Raw genomic sequence first — 21,511 nt, 5'->3', positions numbered from 1 at the left:
TTTAACAACCCTAACCATTTTAAATCATATTTTACCCTGATAAAGCAGCAAAACACGATATTTTACAGAGAAAGCACAGAGACATCTTACCTCGACCGGAGCGGACACGCAATGAAAACAATGAGAATCTGACCGGGGGTAGCTGCAGCGTCAGCCAATCAGAGAGTGACATCTGTAGGGGTGTGACGTTGTTTACGGACTTGGCTTTTCAAAAAACACATTTAAAAAAATAAAAGAACTGTATTAAAAGCTTTATAGCAAATAGATCAACTTTAAGACGTTATAAAAAACGAAAAAAAAAAATAAATTTTTTTTTTACAGATTGAGCCAGTCATTACAGCGTGTTTAGTGTATTCCAGCAACAGCTCATGACGTCACAGACGTGAGTACAACATTACATGGTCTAAAATCACACCTAAATGCTTCTGGTATTTAATGGATCTCCTACAAAACTGATGCTCTGTACTTATTTTAAATGTAGATTTGTTGTTTGTAATTAACAGTATGCTCCTGTTTTTAATCCATGCAGAAATATCAGCTCCAATTACTGATTGTTACTTTTATCCTCTTGAAGGATACCAGAATCATAAATATTATTTCTCAGTTGAACTTGCCTAGGCAAACTCTGGTCTCACAATGCAGTCAATCAGCTGATTGCTCACAGCAGTGCAATCAGCAGAGGTGCTGCTGTGATTTTTTTAGGGCTGGGGGGGGGGGGACTTTTTGTGCTAACAATGCATGATGATTAATGGAGTTGTATTTGACTGTCTGCTATATTATGAAAAAATAGTTTGTATGTGAGTCAGCCTCATGTTTCATCATTAAGACACATAAAGACCTTTGAACAACCAACAGTTGTTTGTGTGTTGGTTCTATTGTGATAAAAGGATCCAAAACGTTGTGAATGTGTCCATACAGACCCAAAATAAAATCCATTCTGCCTATTAGATTCATCTTTTGGAGACCAAAAGTCAGCTGCATATGTGTGTGAATGTGATGTAGCTAATTGTAAAGCTAACAGAGAGTTCACCTAAACAAAACCATCCAACTGGATCTTTTTCTCTACTGGTTCTCCTGGTCAGTTTATTCAATTCAAATTGAGTTCCAATTCAAAAATACTTTATTGATCCCAAACGGAAATAAAATGTTGCTGACACTCATATTAATTTAGATTTTTTTTTAAGTCTCTGTTGTGTAGATCAGAGGTCAATGGGTTCCTCTCCACTGCTCTGTCTCTGTGAGAGTGGATCTCATAGTGTGTCGCTGTGTCTGTGTTAGAGACAGGGCTTTTATCCAGACTAAAATTTTAAGTAAAAGCTGGTACACTGACAGTGACTGCATGCAATGATGTTCAGTGTGAAATAAAAAGGCTTTTCTTTTGTAGAGTATGTGTAGGGCTTATTTTGAAATTCCAGTTTGGTTACCAATAAATGTTGGTTTATGGAACCTTCACCCCCTTCTAATATACAGTTTTTTTAGGTTAAAATGTCTACAGTAGCTATGGAACATTGAGGGTTTTATTTATAGATTAATTTTAAAAGGCCAATGTAGTCCCATTTATAAAAGTGCTGGTGTTAAACCAGTCATATAAAGGCCAAATCTGCCATGCTCAGCTGTGGAAATATGAAGGCTTTTATTTTGTATAGTATTGGTAGGTCTTATTTTGAAAGCCCAGTGTAGCTGTCAGTTATGGCTGGCTTGAATGTGATCAGTCATGGCAGCTTCTGGCCTAAGGTCATGCTCAGAGCCACTCTTTGTCAGAGGAAACTTAAGTTCAGTGGCAGCTGTGTTCTGTTGCTTTGGTAGAGCATGTTTTGTCTTATTTTGAAAATCCAGCGTGGTTCTGCTTTCAGGTCTGGGTTACTTCCATTAATTATATAGAACCCGTGTGCTATTCTAAAATCATTGTCTATGCTATTATCAGCTTTCAAAAATCATTAGTAACCATGGAAGGGTGATGAAAGAAATTGCCCTTTAGGGTTAATCACAGTTGTCTGGGTGTTGAAACAGCAGTACATGCACAAAATGGCCGCCATGTAGTTGCCTCCTATGAAGATGGACAAAGGGTTAGGGGTCAGGTCGGGTATAAGCCATAGAAATGACTGAAAATCAATGGAAGTCAATGCAAAGTCCTCAGAAAGATAGTAATCCATACATGTGTGTGTCCGAGTGTGAGACACAGAGAGGAAGAAAGAAAGACAGAATCACATCCAGAAATATACAGTAGGAGATACACAGAGGTAATCATTAGTAAGCATGGAAGGGTTATGAAAGAAATTGCCCTTTAGGGTTAATCACAGTTGTCTGGGTGTTGAAACAGCAGTACATGCACAAAATGGCCGCCATGTAGTTGCCTCCTATGAAGATGGACAAAGGGTTAGGGGTCGAGTCATGTTTAAGCCATAGAAATGAATGAAAATCAATGGAAGTCAATGAAAGTCCTTAAAAAGATAGATGGATGTGTGTGTGTGTGTGTGTGTGTGTGTGTGGGTGTGTGTCTGTGTGTGAGACACAGAGCGGCAGAAAGAAAGACAGAATCACATCCAGACATATACAGTAGGAGATACACAGAGCTATAAATAGAACAGTGAGGAATGAATCAGCCAATCAGCAAAGAGCGTCAGTGTACTCACTCTGTGTCTCCCCTGGTCTAGGCTTTATAACATGGAGGCGCATGCTCCCGAACAACTGGCCATAACTCGGAAACCGTAGGGGCGATCGATGTCATTCTTGGACCGTTTTTATCAGAACGGAGAGGGGAACGAGAATATTAACACGTTTTTGTTGAAAATATAAAAATAAAGGCACAACACTAGGTGAAAAGAGAGGGAAAATGGAGAAAAACACGAAAATGCCTGAACATGCTCCTGAACAAAGTCTAATATCTTGGAAACCGTACATGGTATTTGAATACTTTTTAAACTGTGGGCGACAACCATCCCTCATCCCCGATCATGGAAATTTTCATAGCTCTATGTCATTCACAATATAAAATAGGAGGATGGAAAGAAATGGTGTGACTCATGGATTACTGGTCAAACTCATAGAAAATACATGGGAGAAAGCCTACAGAAATCTACTGACTCTTGGCGATCGAGGGGGGTTTGACAGAAAACCGTGAGACCTAGAACAATTTTAAAGATATTGTGTGAAAGCAGAGGCCGAGGTGAATAACAATAGGTGCCTGCATGCATTGCATTGCAGGCCCCAATTATGTGGAAACAACCTATTTTTTTCCATTTATATTTCATTTGAGCTCTTGCTGCTGCAAGGAGTTGTTTGCTTTTCAGGACTACCGAGTAAAACTCTGAGCAGGACATTTCATTAATTAGACTGACAATTAGCTCACTTCTCATTAATTCAGTAGAACATTTGTTCCTCACATCAGTCCACTTATTTTTCATGATGGAGAAAATATTTTCCACAAACCCACTAGAAGAAGGGATGCTGAGGACAAAGGGTACAATAGTCTATCTATCCATCTATCTATCTATCTATCTATCTATCTATCTATCTATCTATCTATCTATCTATCTATCTATCTATCTATCTATCTATCTATCTATCTATCTATCTATCTATCTATCTATCTATCTATCTATCTATCTATCTATCTATCTATCTATCTATCTATCTATCTATCTATCTATCTATCTATCTATCTATCTATATAAAGCACGCACCCCATTTTAGTGAAGATTTTTGGTCCACCTAATAATACGGGACTACATGCGTCCCGTTTCAGCTCAATGCGGGACGCGTACTTTTTATTCTGAATATGGGACGATTCCGTTTTTCAAGGGACGGTTGGCAACTCTAATTCTGACAGAACTGGTGTAACTGGGTCAGGCTTTTAAATGATCTTGCTCACACAAATCTTTTCAGCCCTAAAAACAAATGTTCTGTGGGAGCGAGATCAGCTTTGTGATGGCAGTACAAACAGTGTTCACTCTAGTTTAGTTGCCTTAGATGTGCTGAAAAGATTGCTCTTAATCATAACCAGTTCTCCTTGTTTAAAAGCTCTCCAGACATTTCTTTGTCAGTTTTTTCTGGAATAGAAACAATGAAATTAAATTAAAATATCCACTGACCCACTTTCTGTTCTAATTTTAATGTGTTGTGTCCCCATATTCTGGTAACCTTGCACCCACCTTATACATGTTTTACAAATTATGCATAAAGGTATTTTTTTCTTTTTCATTGATATAGAAAATTAGCTTAAAGTGGTGCATTTAAAGCATTTATGTTAACCTTAAAGGTTAACATAAAAAAATAAATAGATAAATCACCTGCAAAATATACATTTTGAAGCAAGCCAACATGGAACAATTTCCTGTGATGAGCACAAACTTTTACAAGTTGTTTTATATAAAATAATAAAATATTGGTTTTAAATATAATGCTCTGTTTGAGACAAAGATGAAAAAGGTCAAGAAAGAAAGAAAGAAAGAAGACTGGAGACTAGAGTTGTTTCAACAGAGCACCCTTTTGTCTAATTTTTCTTTCTCTGTGTTTTTTAATAAAACTTAGCTGAGCAGGAATATATCTGCTGCGAGAACATAATGACTGCTCTGAGCTTTACTTCCACTTCATATCAAATGTCCGACCGGTCAAACCACACACATAAACACACCAGCATGTAGCTGCGGGGTCATTAAAAGTCATTAGTCATGCTGGCGACGTCAGACTGCTAATTGTGTTGGCTCTAAGATAAGAAAGTACAAGACACAGGCACACAGAGCGCATGCAGTAGCTTTATACACAACAGATAACATGATGGCAACACTGGACCGCAAACATGAAAGATCTGTCAAAACCACCAAGAGAGAGACGCTGACAAGAAAGAAAGAAAGAAAGAAACTAATACATTCAGTGCTGCATAAAATATTAACACCTCGTGAACATTTTCAAGTTTTTCACACTAGAACAGGCTTCGGTGTATTTCATCTGATAGACGGACACACAGTAGTGCATCCCTTCAAAACAGATATATGAAATAAAAATGTTTGGTGTGAACACATTTATGTTCATTTCTCATAACCAACAGCCTTCAATAATGCCTTCTAGATGTTCTGTGAAGGCCTCAGAGGTTTGATGGAGAACATTGGTGTACAAACACCAATGTTTGTACACCAAACATTGGTGACAGGTCAGGGATTACGTTGTGGAGAAGTAAGAAGCAAGTTTCGGCTGTAAAACAATATTCAAAACTCTGAGCATCTCATGAAGCAATGTTCAATCTTTTACCTACCAGAATATGGTTGTCCACCTAAATGACAGGCGGAGAGAATGAGGAGAACGTTATTCAGATAAGCAGCCTAGAAGACCATTGAAACTATGGAGGAACTGCAGAGGTTCACAGCTCCGGTAGGAGGATCTGTTCATGGGACAACTATTAGTAATTTGTTCCAAAAATCTGGCCTCTATGGAAGAGTGGCAAGCAGACAGTCATTGTTGAAGAAAGTCATACGTCCTGCTTGTAGTTTGTCATAAGTGGTGTTGAACACAGCTCAAAGCAGACATACAGAAGAAGATGTTCTGGTCAGATGAGAGCTTTTAATGTGTTGGCCTACATGCAAACACCACGAGACAAAAAACAAACAATTACACACACCATCTAGAATGTGACACATGGTGGTGGCAGCATCATGCTGTGGGGGATGCTTTCCTGAAAGCTGATTAGAACTGATAGGAAGATGGATGAAACTAAGTTCAGAACAATCTTGGAAGAAAACCTGTTAGAAGCTGGAAAAGACTTGGGCTTGTAGTACAGTTTAGTCTCGAAACATGCAGCCAGAGCAATAATGGGAGTATTTAGATCAATAAGATCTCAATAAAATATGTTGACATTTTTTGCTGACAAGAAACAAAATGGGAAAGGTATGCATAAAATTTGTGGCAATGCATTGGTGAAATAATTAATATTCTTTGACTTGATCAATGTGACCTATTTTGGGCAACTCCAAGACATAAAATCCATTCAACAAAATAATCTTAGCAACAAAACTGGAAAGAGATTAGGACAAACAAGCCACTGTAAGTCCTCACAGATGATCAGTAATATCCAAATATGTGACACTTAAACATAAAAGTAGTTTGTTGTTAAGCCTCTAAGGCTGTAGAATAATTAACTGTTTGCTCTAATTGGTTCATTAAGTTTGCAGAAACCAGAGGCTGGAGCCTGAACAGTGAGTCAGAGGTGGTCTTTAATAGCTGAAGCAAAGTGAAGAGAGTCAGAGCAGAGAGCACAGTGAGCCTCTCTGCTCCATCATGTTCTAACATTTTCCAGCCTGAACGTTGAAACTTTGCTCTCTGGTTATGGATAACGTCTCTGATGTAAGAATCTTTACTCTCACTGGGATTAATGAGACAATGGACCACAGAACTGCAATATTCTCACTCACTTTGGTGTATTACTGTGTGATTTTATTTTTAAATGTCTCCCTCATTGTCATTATAGTCTTGGATGAAAACTTGCATGAACCCATGTATGTTTTACTGTGCTGTGTTTGCATTAACGCAGTTTATGGCACCACCGGTTTCTACCCTATGTTCCTGTTAAACCTGCTGTGGTTTACTCAGGAAATCTCCTATGGGTGGTGTCTCTTTCAAGCTTTTGTCTTGTACTCCTTCGCTTGCTGTGAGCTGTCCATCCTGGCTGTCATGGCCTACGACAGGTACCTGGCCATCTGCCGACCGCTGCACTACCAGTCATTAATGACCATAAGGAGGCTCTCTCAGCTGGTGGGCTTCTCCTGGCTCACTCCTTTCTGCATTTTATCCATCAGTATTCTGCTCACATCCAGACTGAAGCTTTGCAGCCTGAAGATTAAGAAACTCTTCTGTGTGAATTGGATCATTGTTCAGCATGCCTGCCAAGACAGTGACACCCTCTCAAATACTATTGTTTCATATGCAACAATTCTTATCTATGTGTCTCATGGCTTTTTCATCATTTGGACTTACATGCACATCATCAGAACATGTGCAACCTCCAAAGACGACAGGGTAAAGTTCATGCAGACATGCCTGCCTCATTTGGTCTCTTTGATCACTTTCCTGACTGTGATTGTTTTCGATTTGATGTACAGGTCCTTCTCAAAATATTAGCATATTGTGATAAAGTTCATTATTTTCCATAATGTCATGATGAAAATTTAACATTCATATATTTTAGATTCATTGCACACTAACTGAAATATTTCAGGTCTTTTATTGTCTTAATATGGATGATTTTGGCATACAGCTCATGAAAACCCAAAATTCCTATCTCACAAAATTTGCATATTTCATCCGACCAATAAAAGAAAAGTGTTTTTAATACAAAAAACATCAACCTTCAAATAATCATGTACAGTTATGCACTCAATACTTGGTCGGGAATCCTTTTGCAGAAATGACTGCTTCAATGCGGCGTGGCATGGAGGCAATCAGCCTGTGGCACTGCTGAGGTCTTATGGAGGCCCAGGATGCTTCGATAGCGGCCTTTAGCTCATCCAGAGTGTTGGGTCTTGAGTCTCTCAACGTTCTCTTCACAATATCCCACAGATTCTCTATGGGGTTCAGGTCAGGAGAGTTGGCAGGCCAATTGAGCACAGTGATACCATGGTCAGTAAACCGTTTACCAGTGGTTTTGAAAGCACTGTGAGCAGGTGCCAGGTCGTGCTGAAAAATGAAATCTTCATCTCCATAAAGCTTTTCAGCAGATGGAAGCATGAAGTGCTCCAAAATCTCCTGATAGCTAGCTGCATTGACCCTGCCCTTGATAAAACACAGTGGACCAACACCAGCAGCTGACACGGCACCCCAGACCATCACTGACTGTGGGTACTTGACACTGGACTTCTGGCATTTTGGCATTTCCTTCTCCCCAGTCTTCCTCCAGACTCTGGCACCTTGATTTCCGAATGACATGCAGAATTTGCTTTCATCCGAAAAAAGTACTTTGGACCACTGAGCAACAGTCCAGTGCTGCTTCTCTGTAGCCCAGGTCAGGCGCTTCTGCCGCTATTTCTGGTTCAAAAGTGGCTTGACCTGGGGAATGCGGCACCTGTAGCCCATTTCCTGCACACGCCTGTGCACGGTGACTCTGGATGTTTTTTACTCCAGACTCAGTCCACTGCTTCCGCAGGTCCCCCAAGGTCTGGAATCGGCCCTTCTCCACAATCTTCCTCAGGGTCCGGTCACCTCTTCTCGTTGTGCAGCGTTTTCTGCCACGCTTTTTCCTTCCCACAGACTTCCCACTGAGGTGCCTTGATACAGCACTCTGGGAACAGCCTATTCGTTCAGAAATTTCTTTCTGTGTCTTACCCTCTTGCTTGAAGGTGTCAATAGTGGCCTTCTGGACAGCAGTCAGGTCGGCAGTCTTACCCATGATTGGGGTTTTGAGTGATGAACCAGGCTGGGAGTTTTAAAGGCCTCAGGAATCTTTTGCAGGTGTTTAGAGTTAACTCGTTGATTCAGATGATTAGGTTCATAGCTTGTTTAGAGACCCTTTTAATGATATGCTAATTTTATGAGATAGGAATTTTGGGTTTTCATGAGCTGTATGCCAAAATCATCCGTATTAAGACAATAAAAGACCTGAAATATTTCAGTTCGTGTGCAATGAATCTAAAATATATGAATGTTAAATTTTCATCATGACATTATGGAAAATAATGAACTTTATCACAATATGCTAATATTTTGAGAAGGACCTGTACATGCGCTACAGCTCCACAGATCTGCCCCAAAGCCTTCAAAACTTAATTGCCATAGAGTTCGTCCTCTTTCCCCCGATGGTGAACCCTTTAATATACGGATTCAAACTGACCAAAATACGAAACAGAATCCTGAGTTTATTTCGTATAGGAGGGCAGTGAGAACATATTGATTCTGTTTTATTGATTTCTTTACTTTACATCATCAGTCTGTGATCAAGCTTTGTATGCAACACAAGTAGGATGTATTTCACACCAATGTCAAATGGTCTACCACAAGTGCTGAGATACAAAAATTCTCTGTAACACCTTGTGTTCATCTGCCTAGCAACTCTGACCATGGTGATAGTTTTCCACCACACATGGCATGCTTGCATGGTGGTTAGAAAATAACTTTTTAGTCTCATCTGATCAGAGCATCATCTTACATGTATGCTGTCTTCTGTGTGGCTTGTGGCAAAACACAGAGATTTATTATTTAGTTTCCTTTCAATAATTCAACAATTTTGTTCATAAATGCCAGATTCATAGAGTGCACAGCTGTCTTGTGAAGAGATGTGGATCTTATTTACTGAGAGCCAACTACACACTGATGGACTCTAGTTACAAAGTGACACCTGAAGTCAGTTGTCTGCACTGGATTTTATTTAGGGGTAATATAGTAAAAAGGTGGTCAATACATATACATGCCACACTTTTCAGAAAAAAAAAAAAAATTCTTATTTATCATTTTTCTTTCACTTCACTGTCATGTATTTCTTTATGTTGGTCTGTTGGATTAATAAATCCCAATAAAATACATTGAGTTTCGTTTGGTTGTAAAGGAGCAAAATGTGAAAACGTTGGGGTGTGAATATTTAACAAGGCGCTATATTTGCCTTACGGTGTTGAGCTTCTTGAGTGGCATTGGTTCTCTTTTATCTGAATGTAGGTTGTGTTTTATCTATGATATAAAGACTTAAATTATCATTACATTATATTGACATGAGAGTATATTCAGGTTATGCCTTTCAAGGGATTAAAAACAAAACAGATATTTGAAATTAAAATAAATTTTTAAAAGTCTCAGTTTGTTTGCACTCAGTATCTGAATAAAAACAGATATTTTAAACTTATTGTTGAACACATTACATATTCTTGAAGTGTCTGAGTATATAAAGTTCAATTAAACTTATCAGGGGTGTGTGTGGTTTCAGAGGCATCTCATGTATTTCTAACTCATCTGCTTTTTATTCCCATGTTCTGATTTTATTCCTTGGGCCAGTAAGCTGCCCAGTGCAGCCCCAGCTGCAGCCCAAACAGTTGATTTGGTACTGGTCCCTGCAGGCAATCTGAAGGAGGCAACAAAGGCCCCAATCGCAGCTCCCAGCACTGCGCCTCCAGCTCTGAGCCAGGTCCAGTCAGCCTCAAGTTGCCATTCAGGGTTTGAAGTCTTGTTCTATGAGCCCAGGGGAGAGAAAACAATGTGTTATTTCTATTGTAATGTGTTGTAGCATGAAGTTTTAATGCACCCTGAAATTATTGAAAGCTTCCTTCAGAATAGCCAGCCTTTCTTTTATTTTTATTTTTATGTTCTCGATTAATAGTTCTTCAGGCCTTCTGAAAGCATTACCGTATTTTTCAGCTTGTAGCTCTTTGGACATCATCTTGTTTATGATAAAATCCCATTTAATGCTTGTTAATTTCTGTTATCCTTAGTATTGTTTTTTTAGAATTTCAGATAAAGCAGCTAAAGAAAAAAATCTTAATTTTTGTAAAAGTCCTCTACTAACAAAGTTCCTAAAGATTATTACTCGTACTCGTAGTCTTCCACTTATCCGGGACCGGGTCGCGGGGGCAGCAGATTCAGCAGAGACACCCAAACGTCCCTCTCCCCAGACACCTCCTCCAGCTCCTCCGGGGGAGCCCAAGTCGTTCCCAGGCCAGCCGAGAGACATAGTCCCTCCAGCGTATCCTGGGCCGTCCCCTGGGCCTCCTCCCGGTGGGACGTGCCTGGAACACCTCCTGAGGAAAGCGTCCAGGAGGCATCCAGTATAGATGCCCGAGCCACCTCCACTGGCTCCTCTCGATGTGGAGGAGCAGTGGCTCTACTCCGAGCTCCTCCCGGATGGCGAGCTCCTCACCCTTTCTCTAAGGGAGTGCCCGGCCACCCTACGGAGGAAGCTCATTTCAGCCGCTTGTATCCGGGATCTCGTTCTTTCGGTCATGACCCAAAGTTTATGGCCATAGGTGAGGATTGGAACATAGACCGACCGGTAAACCGAGAGCTTTGCTTTTTGGCTCAGCTCTCTCTTCACCACAACGGACCGGCACAGTGCCCCCATTACTGTGGCAGCCGCACCAATCCGTCTGTCGATCTCCCGCTCCATTCTTCCCTCACTCGTGAACAAGACCCGGAGATACTTAAACTCCTCCACTTGAGGCAGGAACTCCCCTCCAACCTGAAGAGGACAAGCCACCCTTTTCCTAAAGATTATTATTTTTCTAAAAATCATCAGCTATTGGACAGAAATGAGTGAAAAGTGGCCAAAGAAAAAGAAACATTTATTAAAAGACCATCAAAAAGTCTGAAGAACAACTAATTAAGGTGATTCTACAATTTTACAGAAATATTGAGATTAAATTGGACAGAGTTGGACTCTGTCCAGCAGTAACATCTGTAGTTGTTTCTCTCACCTTCTTAGGGGCCCCAATGCGGTCATCCAACACTGACTGTGTTTTATCGCCTGGTTCTGAAAGTTAACACACATTTATCAGTCATTTAGAAACAAATCCGTTTGTTCAGAGCTGTGTTTGGTCAGACTAGACTTTATTAAGCCTCTATTTCTAACGAGTTGCTAATTTATCCCTTTCTACTTACAAAACCACAAATAAATAATTTCATACCAGACTACTTAACCAATATCAGTTTATTTCTCTTGGAAGTTTTATTAACTTTTTATGAATTATAGAGAAAAATAATTTGATTTAAATGTAAATTACAGTAAATTAGTTTATGTGAAAGCTGCCTACAGTTTTAAAAATACTCCTCTGATTTTATCTAGGTTAATTTTCTGATTTTGTTTAAATTAGAAATCCAGAAAGCTTGGAATGATCCCTAATTAACTGTAAATTTTAATATTAGCCTGTAAATTACTCAGCGGAAAGATTTCATGCTTAATTTGATTGAAATGTGAGAACAGCCTCCATCTTCAGACAGATGTTATGGCTGCAGTGATTGTTAACATTGTTGAAACTAAAAAGTCTCTCTGATGTTTAGAAATGTTTCAGAACAATAAAACTATTTTTTATTGGCTTTTAATGTGACATAGCTCTTATGTTACCCAAAGTCTGCTTCTGATTGGTCGATTAGTCTCTTGGGACATCTCCTCTCCCAGAGGATAAGACTAAACCTTAGACTCCATCAAAAAAACTTTCCAGACCAAGCCAAAGAAAACCGATCAACATTTCAACATCTGGTTGTTTAAATGTGGAATTTTCTTCTGCTATGCTTCGTTTGTCTATTTAGTTTCTTCAACGTTTTGTTTTGTTTTTCCTCCAGACACACCTTAGAGAATCCTTTCCTTAAGTTTAGTAGGTTATCTAGCTTACTAGGTTACTCCTGTTTTATTAATAATCCCTATGGGGAGATCCATAGCGTCACGTGATCTCAGGCTGGTTAGGAGAGCATAGTTAGTCGATTCGCGTTGCGCATGCGCTGTCACACTCCTCACCGCCAGTAAACGTAGGGCCAGAATGGGAGATAATTCAGTCTAAAAGGAATATCAGGAACAGAGGGGAGATATGGGGGGAATCAAGAGTATTATAAATAAAGCATTGTTCTTATTTTTATGAAATACAAAACTAGAACATAGAATATAGTGGGTGGAGTTATACAATGATGTACAGTAGGTGGCGGTATGCACCTCTGAATTTGTTGCGAGCCGCCAGCAGAAGAAGAAGCAGCAGCTCTAGCGCCAATATGACGGACCAAGAAACTACGGTACAAAGCCAGATAAAGTTAAAAAGTTTATATGTCTTAATGTCGTTAATATATGCTCTTGGTCCGTCATCTTGGCGCTAGTGCTGCTGTTTCTTCTTCTTCTTCTTCTGCTGGCGGCTCCCAACAAATTCAGAGGTGAATACCGCCACCTACTGTACATCATTTATAACTCCACCCACTATATTCTGAGCCTGAGATCACGTGACGCCAAGTCGTTGATGTAAATTCGTATTCTCATAGAAAAGAAAACGTATTCACAAACTGTTATAGCATATCGTATTCATAAAGAATAAACCACAACTGTAAACTTGAACTTTGTGTTTGTAATTTCTTGAAGCTGTCACATTTTATTTTGTATTCTTATAGAGAAAATATACAATACCTCTTTTGGATTTTACTTATGCACAACTATTAACTAATATGCACACATTTCCGTCTTTACATTCACATTGTTTTTGACAGCGTTTTTACCCCATAGGAAACTTCCAGTATGGTGTTGCTCTGAGGCAGATGAGCAGGCAGTTCTGTCACAAGTTGTTGGATGGCTGAGGGGTTCAGATCTATGGATCTCCCCGTAGGGATTATTAATAAAACAGGAGTAACCTAGTAAGCTAGATAACCTACTAAACTTAAGGAAAGGATTCTCTAAGGTGTGTCTGGAGGAAAAACAAAACAAAACGTTGAAGAAACTAAATAGACAAACGAAGCATAGCAGAAGAAAATTCCACATTTAAACAACCAGATGTTGAAATGTTGATCGGTTCTCTTTGGCCTGGTCTGGAAAGTTTTTTTGATGGAGTCTAAGGTTTAGTCTTATCCTCTGGGAGAGGAGATGTCCCAAGAGACTAATCGACCAATCAGAAGCGGACTTTGGGTAACATAAGAGCTATGTCACATTAAAAGCCAATAAAAAATAGTTTTATTGTTCTGAAACATTTCTAAACATCAGAGAGACTTTTTAGTTTCAACAATGTTAACAATCACTGCAGCCATAACATCTGTCTGAAGATGGAGGCTGTTCTCACATTTCAATCAAATTAAGCATGATTGTTTTTGACAGCGTTCTTACCCCATAGTTTCCTGGCAGTGAAACTGAGAGTCAATTTATTTAAATTTTTATTAATTTCACCTTTATGTATTCAGGTAAATCTCACTGCCTATTTTCGTTTTCCCCCTTCTTTCTCAACTGTACTTCCTACACTCCATGACCTTTAGCATTTTAAGTAATGTCATTTGTGTCTGGTGTGAGACTGTTCAACTGGCTAAATATTACAGTAACATGTAAAATACAAGGTCATATTATCATTGATTGTGGTTTTTATCCCCTGTTTACATCTGTCGAGCATATTCCAGTAAACATGACCCCGGATTAAAACCAAAAAAGCTATGAGTGATCAACATATGTTACTGATTGGAGTCACATGGCCACATTTACTTGCAGTGGACTATTACTGCATGAAAGAAAATTACATCAAATCTTTGGCTGTCAAAGCGGGCACAAATAATCTAAAATTCATTGGTGATTGGTCAAAAACATCTCATCACAGAAGCCTTTTTATAACCGACAATATGAGAAGCAGTAAGAAGTAAGTTTGTTGTACTCACTTGGTCTGGTGTTTCCACAGGGGCCTGATGTGATTGTGAAGGCCCAGTTCATTTGTCTGAGGAGCTCCCTCATTGCCTTTTGCTCGCGTTTGTTTTCAGAAAATTCAGAGTTGACCTCTGTCTTCTCTATTCTCAGAAGGTGCATCTGCATCCCTTTCATTGTTGCCTGTAGCACTTTCTTTGTATCTTCGTTTTCTCTCCTGAGTCGCTCGGCTGCCTCTTTGAGTTCTTTTGCTTCCTGTTTGTGGTCCGTCATCATTTGTTCGAGTTCTTTATCTTTTCTCTCACACATTGTCTTCAAAACTGCTGCCTCCTTCATTTTTCCATGCAGCATTTTCTCTTTCACCTCAACCTTTTGCTTGGTAGCTTTTATTAGCTCATCGTTTGCAGCACAGCTCTCTTTCAGACTTCTTATCATCTCCTCTTTTTCCCCGAGAACGGTTCTAAGATTGCCGTTCTCCTTACTGTCCTCCAATATTCTGCTGATCACTTCATTATGATCTTGTTTTTGTTTGGCATCTCTGGTTTTCTCTTCTTCTACTGTCTTTTTCAAGGCTTCAATTTGATCATCTCTCTCTCTGGTTGATTTAATCAAGTCTTCTACTATCCTCTCTTTCTCCTCAACCAATTGCACAAGGAGATCTGTGTTGGATTTTGCATTCTCAAACTTTTTTGCAATCCTTTTGGAGCTTTGCGCCAGCTTTTTGTTGGTTTGTTGAAGGTCAATTAAACTCTTCATCAAGCATGATGTATCACTCTGCATCACAGTCTCTTCAATCTTCTCTAACAGATCTTCAACCTGAAGGTCTTCAGCCCTCTTTGTATTATCAAAAACATGATACCTGTTTCCACATTTGTCCACCAGCTGCTGCAGAGAGGGCCATCTTTCGATGTGTTCCTCGATGGAAGTCATTCTCAGTTTTTCCCCCCATGTGAAGAGCACAATGATCCGACTCAAAACCCAAAGTCCAAGTAAGCTCAAGTGCTCCTCTGCTTTCCTTTTGTCAGTTTCAGCGAAGGTTTCATCACAGCGTACGACTACAAGGATGAGGTGAGGTTTAAAGAGAGATGCACTGTTGGATATCTGCTTCTGAACCTCCTGAGGTGTGTTTTCAGAGCAGTATCGTCCATGCCATCCAGGAGTATCGATCACAGAGACAGCTCTTTTGCCAACAACACCCCGTCTCTCTGTGCACAGAAATGTCGGATTTCCAGGAGGAACAACTTGATCTCCAAGGATAGTGTTTGCAGAAGAGCTCTTCCCAACGTGCTTTGGCCCCACAATAAGAATCCGGACTTCTGAAAGTGAAGAAGACGTTCCTGTGTTGAGAAAAAAGGAAAAAGGTTGAAAACTGAAATCACACCAATTGGTGGGATTCTTATAAAAGCCTATTTGTGCAAATGGGTTTGTTTTCATTTTAGATTTATAAATCGGATAATTAGGATCAGTTTAGAGTTGAAGTCCAGTTTGTCTTTCTCTTTCTTGGTGGACCAGTTCCAGTTTTATTTTGTTTGCTGGATTTATTTTCTGTGCAGCTTTCTGTTTACTTCCTGTTTTCATTGTCCACTTCCATTTTGTGCCCGCAAACAGAACATTCCCTATCCAGGTACTTAAACCTGGCCATATCGGTTGATTGTTCCTTGTAATTAAATATTTTCATGAATTATGGAGATGAACTGTCATGAAAATGCTGAATTTATTATTAAAATGTGAATGGAGTGTATTTCTATTACACTCCATTCACATTTATTTTGGTTCTGATCCCTATTTTTGGTTGGTCAACTCTTATTAGATATGACAGATTATCACTTTATTACAGATTATGACTGAGTCATAAAACCACATTGCCTTCCAGAAGACTAACAGTTTACTTCAGTAGAGACATTTTGAAGAACAAACATTTTCTCTACTGCACATCTCTTTTCAGTAGTTTTAGTGCTATTTGAAGAAAATATCAACCTGCTGGAATAATTTACCTTTTTGAATGTTTCTGCTCATTAGGGCTATCTCTTGTATAGCCCTAATGAGCTTATAAATGTTTGAAATATTTTTTTTAAATACCTCTAAAGACAACCAGAGAACCCCAAAAGGTTGTTGTACCACAGTGTGAGGACACTGGAGCTAGATCTTTCTAAGAAACAAACGTTTGAAATGTTTTTTAATCGATGAGTTAGACTATAAAGCTGAGTGTGGGGTTATCTTTGTCTACATTTCTGCCTCCACTGTTGACATAGTGTAATGAATGGTACTTACAGGGTCAGTAAAGGATACTTACCTTTCAGAGATCTGAGAGCACGTCTGACCAGCTTCACTTTGCTTCGTCTTAAAGCGGCCCTCTCCACAACCTCCTTCATCTCCCAGTCAGTTGTTTTATCAGTTGTGATCTCATATCCTGGTCCTCCTCCATCTTTGTTTTCTGTGATCATAACTTCAATCTTCTGAAGTAGATCTGCAACCTGAGCATCATCATCCTCCCCCCAGACGCTTGTGTCTAAAAGATGGTATCTATATGCACACTTCTCCAGAATAGCTTTGAGAAAACCATATTTAGAAGTGTAAGTTTCCACAGAGGTTCCTCTCAGTCGTTCACATCTAGTAAAGATCACGATTGTGCTCCTCCACAGAGTGTCACTTAACAACTCAAGAGGTCCCTCCACTGTCCACTCTCTGCCTTTATGTGAGCTGATGGGGACTATGAAGAGGAAGGCATGAGGTCCTGGAGGACACATGGAGACGCAGGCTGCCATGTTCACATTCACCAGGCCAGGGTCCTGCACAGAGTAGTGGATCCACCTCTCAGGGGTGCTGACTACTACAACCTTCCGTCCTCCAACAAGGACACCTTGTCTCCTAACGCACATCTTCACATCTCTGCTGACGTCGAACATCTGTCTCCCGAGGATGGTGTTTCCCGTTAAACTCTTCTCCAACCAGTCGTGCCCCAAGAGAACAATCCTTATCTCCTGAAGACTTTGTGTGTCCCCTGTTAATAGACAAGTTGAATGAACCAAGCTTTCACTGATTCTTTTACTATACAGTGACCAGGAACCAACAAAACATTGGTTCAATACCGTCTATATACCATTGATCAACGCACTACTTAATGTGGGTCTATCATTTCAGATCCCAATGCAAGGCATTGAAGTTTGTGGTTGTAACATGACATACTCCAACTGTAGTGGGTATGACTACTGTGGCAAGTTACTCTACAGTAAATTTATTTTAAAGTAAAAGTATCAGTCAATAGCCTCTCCCCAATCTTGCTCATCCAATGAAAGCTCAAAGTGTATCACTTGCTGCCAGAATAATTTTTATCATGGTAGCTACTAATCTCCAGTAATAAAAGGAAACATCAATACTGAATTACTGACCACACTCATTACAATACAATTTACCAGCATAGTTCAGAAAAGGTCAAACTTCACTAAAAGGATCTAAAATAGCCTCATATTGTTTGGAGCAATGGCTCTGAGGATTTAAAAAGAAACACCACTTTTCTACCTGTGCTGCAGTGTTAATACTAGCCATATACCCAATTAGAAACAAGCAGAAATCCTGTTTGATGACTGAGTTGTTTTCCTTTACATGCACCTCTATGGTTGTGCTACACTCAACATCTTCGTCAGCATGTCTGCTTATGAAAATATGTCATTCTTTGCTGCAACTTGGTTGTGTTTCTCATCGTTGCAGAAGTGCTTATGTTTGCAGTGGCCTGTCTGAGATTACAACAATTACAACTTTTAGTTTTCATATTACTTCATTTTAAAATATTTTTTTAAGTATAATGTTTCTGCTAATTGTCTCCTACAGCGATTACAAGAGGACAGCTGCAGCCCTGGACATTATATAAATACTTGTTTATGTTTAAGCAGCAAAATAAGTGTCAGATTAACAAGTATGTGACTGACATGTCCCCACTGATGTTTTCTTAAGGACTGGATATTGGACTAATGTTAGAACACTGTTGGTTCTGCAGTCTCACTTCCAGAAGCTGATTTCTTTTGTCGGCCGTCTACAACAAGGCATACTCAAATTTAAATTCAGTCAACAATTAGATGTAAATATTACAAATATTGGGCTTTTTTGAGTATTAGATAAGTAAAATATGTCATTGACACATATATAAGGAATCGATAAAGGATGATCACACTTGGAATGCCATCTGTACATTTGTCACATAAAGGTTAGTAACATTAACGACTTACAGAAAATAATTCAAATGAGCATCTTACCTTTCCCGGTCTCTGTTCTGCAGGCCATTAAAATTCTTACTTAGGCCTTTTTCCCTGTAGAAACATTTGTTTAAAGGTGATCCATAACATTTAGACTCAAAGTGGATTCACAACATCAGAACTATAGCGTAAACCTATATACTTTAATGGTTCAGTCTCCTCCCCAGGGTGTGAAATCCAGCCAATGTGACCCTGCTGAGAAGAACCATCATGTAATTAACACACAAAGAGCAGCTTTGTTGTAGCGTGATTACATCAAGCAGCCTTTTAATTTAAAACCTGAGGATTAGTACGGGTGAAACCTACCGCAATATTTCAGACGAGTTTTACTGTGAGTCATGAGATCTGCAGACAACATCTATTATGGTTTCACATTTACGCTGGAGATGCTGAACTGGTTATTTGTCTGCTTGGTGTTGCCAAAACAGGTCAGAACTGCAGAGACACGGACTGTACCTGAAGGTAACACAGGAAACATGCTGCAAATTCTAAAGTCTTGTTTACAGTCATATTAAACGAATTGGAATATGCTTTTTGATGAAGCTAATCAAATTAAAAGTTTATTTTGAAATTAATAACCAATAAGCAGGTATTAAACATAGTTTTCATTCATTTCTGTATTAAAAACTAATTTTTTATTAGTCTGATGTACTATTCTAATCTTCAATGTCATGTTGTTATTAGCTGTAACTGGAAAAGTATCATAATTAACAGTAAAAAAAGGTGGAAAACATCGGTCTGTGTGTAATTTATTTAGTTTCACTTTAATTGAATTACTAATAAAAATGAATTTTCAATAATATTCTAATTTATCGAATATAATACCATACAGTATATGAGATATGATAGGAATTAGTTGAAGCAAAACATCTATTCAAACAGCTGATGCAAGATGTGAAACTAATGGGGATAATTAAAGCGCTTAAAGTTAAGCCTCAATTTGTAGAATAATTTCAGTGAAATCAAAAATGCAAAGATAAAAAAAACATTTATCAGTTAATAGAAACATCTCCTGAAAAACATTTTTGAACTATTCTGAAATTTTCAGCAACTTTTTTTCTGCTTTACCATTTAAATTGTCACTTCGCCAAGCTAGAACAGCTTATTTCTCATCATTAATAGAAGAGAACAAGAATAATCCTAGATTTCTCTTTAGTACAGTTGCTAAACTTACAGAGTCAAAGCTCTGTTGAGCCATCCATTCCTTTAGCTCTCAGCAGTCAAGACATTATGGGATTCTTCTTAAATAAAATTGATTCTATTAAAAATAAATATTTGACATACTCCCGAAGATGATTACTTCATCCTCAGCAAGTGAGACAACATTGGAAATAACTGCAGAACCTGATTTGTGTTTGGACTGTTTTGATCCTGTGGAACTTCTTGAGTTATCAGAAATATTAGCTTCATCTAAACCTTCAACTTGTATGTTAGACCCAATCCCAACCAAATTATTTAAGGAAGTGTTCCCTCTGATTACCAGCCCCATTTTAGATATGATTAATCTATCTTTAGTAAATGGATATGTAATTAAACCTTTACTTAAGAAACCTTCGCTTGATCGAGATGACTTAATAAATTACAGACCTATATCCAATCTTCCATTCTTATCTAAGATTCTTGAGAAAATAGTTGCTAATCAAATGTGTTCAGCATTTATACAGCAATGACTTGTTTGAAGAGTTTCAGTCAGGTTTCAGAGCTCATCATAGCACTGAAACAGCTCTGCTGAAAGTCACTAATGATATTCTTATGGCCTCAGATAATGGACTTGTGTCTGTTCTGGTTCTGTTAGATCTCAGTGCTGCATTTGATACAGTTGATCATAATATTCTCTTAGAAAGGCTGGAATATTCTGTAGGGATCAGGGGAACAACAATAGGTTGGTTTAAATCTTATCTGTCTGACAGATTCCAGTTTGTTCATGTAAATGATAAATCATCTTTAAACTTCAGGGTTGATTGTGGAGTAACACAGGGTTCAGTACTTGGGCCAATTCTCTTTACTATATATATGCTTCCAATAGGTCAAATTATCAGGCAGCATAGAATAAATTTTCAGTTACGCTGATGATACTCAGCTTTACTTATCCATAAATCCTGATGAACCCAACCAGAAAGCTAGACAACAAGCATGTCTTGAAGATATAAAAACTTGGATGACTTTAAATTTTTCGCTTCTAAAGACAGAAGTTGTTGTCATTGGACCAGAGTCTTTAAAAAAGAAATTGCTTAGTCAATCACTTAACCTGGATGGCATTAAATTGACCTCCGGTAATAAAATAAATAATCCCAGGAAGCTGCAAACCAGGTAAAACTGCGTTTTAGATTTTTCAACCCATTCTCGGCTGTATGGTTTAACTTCTACACTTTAATCTTAAGAATTAAGCAGCACTAATTTATTGAGGGCCAAAAGTGCCTCAATTTAATAAACAAACGAGTTGTTAAATAAACAATAGATGTGATAATTTGGCTAAAAATGGAAATACCTAGATTAAATAAATGTATTAATATTTAAATGTTTCAATTATTTGTTAAATACATAATTAAATAATTACATGTGGAAATCATGTCATTCTTTGCTGCAACTTGGTTGTGTTTCTCATCGTTGCAGAAGTGCTTATGTTTGCAGTGGCCTGTCTGAGATTACAACAATTACAACTTTTAGTTTTCATATTACTTCATTTTAAAATATTTTTTTAAGTATAATGTTTCTGCTAATTGTCTCCTACAGCGATTACAAGAGGACAGCTGCAGCCCTGGACATTATATAAATACTTGTTTATGTTTAAGCAGCAAAATAAGTGTCAGATTAACAAGTATGTGACTGACATGTCCCCACTGATGTTTTCTTAAGGACTGGATATTGGACTAATGTTAGAACACTGTTGGTTCTGCAGTCTCACTTCCAGAAGCTGATTTCTTTTGTCGGCCGTCTACAACAAGGCATACTCAAATTTAAATTCAGTCAACAATTAGATGTAAATATT

The 21,511-nt window shown here is 38.6% G+C and overlaps 2 protein-coding genes across 3 annotated transcripts; one reads left to right on the top strand and one right to left on the bottom strand.

Moving 5' to 3' along the window:
* Positions 1–5,913: 5,913 nt before the first annotated feature.
* Positions 5,914–8,910, top strand: LOC124871619 (olfactory receptor 52K1-like). Its single transcript, XM_047371064.1, has 2 exons — positions 5,914–7,083; positions 8,700–8,910. The coding sequence occupies exons 1-2, from the start codon at positions 6,319–6,321 to the stop codon at positions 8,862–8,864; spliced, it is 930 nt and encodes a 309-aa protein (XP_047227020.1). The 5' UTR covers positions 5,914–6,318; the 3' UTR covers positions 8,865–8,910.
* Positions 8,911–9,089: 179 nt separating this feature from the next.
* LOC124871618 (GTPase IMAP family member 8-like) lies at positions 9,090–18,765 on the bottom strand. Of its 2 annotated transcripts, XM_047371062.1 has the most exons (6): positions 18,665–18,703; positions 18,523–18,576; positions 16,566–17,273; positions 14,290–15,609; positions 11,379–11,434; positions 9,090–10,140 (listed from the first exon to the last, which is right to left on the bottom strand). In XM_047371062.1, the coding sequence occupies exons 2-6, from the start codon at positions 18,548–18,550 to the stop codon at positions 9,916–9,918; spliced, it is 2,337 nt and encodes a 778-aa protein (XP_047227018.1). In that variant the 5' UTR covers positions 18,551–18,576; positions 18,665–18,703; the 3' UTR covers positions 9,090–9,915. The 2 variants fall into 2 exon arrangements, with proteins under 2 accessions (XP_047227018.1, XP_047227017.1); XM_047371061.1 differs by having other exon boundaries at positions 9,091–10,140; positions 18,523–18,765.
* Positions 18,766–21,511: the final 2,746 nt, after the last annotated feature.

This window comes from Girardinichthys multiradiatus, chromosome 7 (genome assembly GCF_021462225.1).
Source record: "Girardinichthys multiradiatus isolate DD_20200921_A chromosome 7, DD_fGirMul_XY1, whole genome shotgun sequence".
Taxonomy (NCBI): Eukaryota; Metazoa; Chordata; class Actinopteri; order Cyprinodontiformes; family Goodeidae; genus Girardinichthys; species Girardinichthys multiradiatus.
This window is presented reverse-complemented; position numbering and strand designations above follow the sequence as displayed.

Excerpts from the sequence above, each read along its gene's own strand:
- LOC124871619 (XM_047371064.1), top strand. The coding sequence starts at position 6,319 with ATGGATAACGTCTCTGATGTAAGAATCTTTACTCTCACTGGGATTAAT. Across the intron at positions 7,084-8,699 it reads CTGTGATTGTTTTCGATTTG|CTGTACATGCGCTACAGCTC; the intron begins ATGTACAGGTCC and ends TTTGAGAAGGAC.
- LOC124871618 (XM_047371061.1), bottom strand. The coding sequence starts at position 18,550 with ATGGCCTGCAGAACAGAGACCGGGAAAG. Across the intron at positions 17,274-18,522 it reads CAGAACAGAGACCGGGAAAG|GGGACACACAAAGTCTTCAG; the intron begins GTAAGATGCTCA and ends GTCTATTAACAG. Across the intron at positions 15,610-16,565 it reads TGCTCTCAGATCTCTGAAAG|GAACGTCTTCTTCACTTTCA; the intron begins GTAAGTATCCTT and ends TTCTCAACACAG.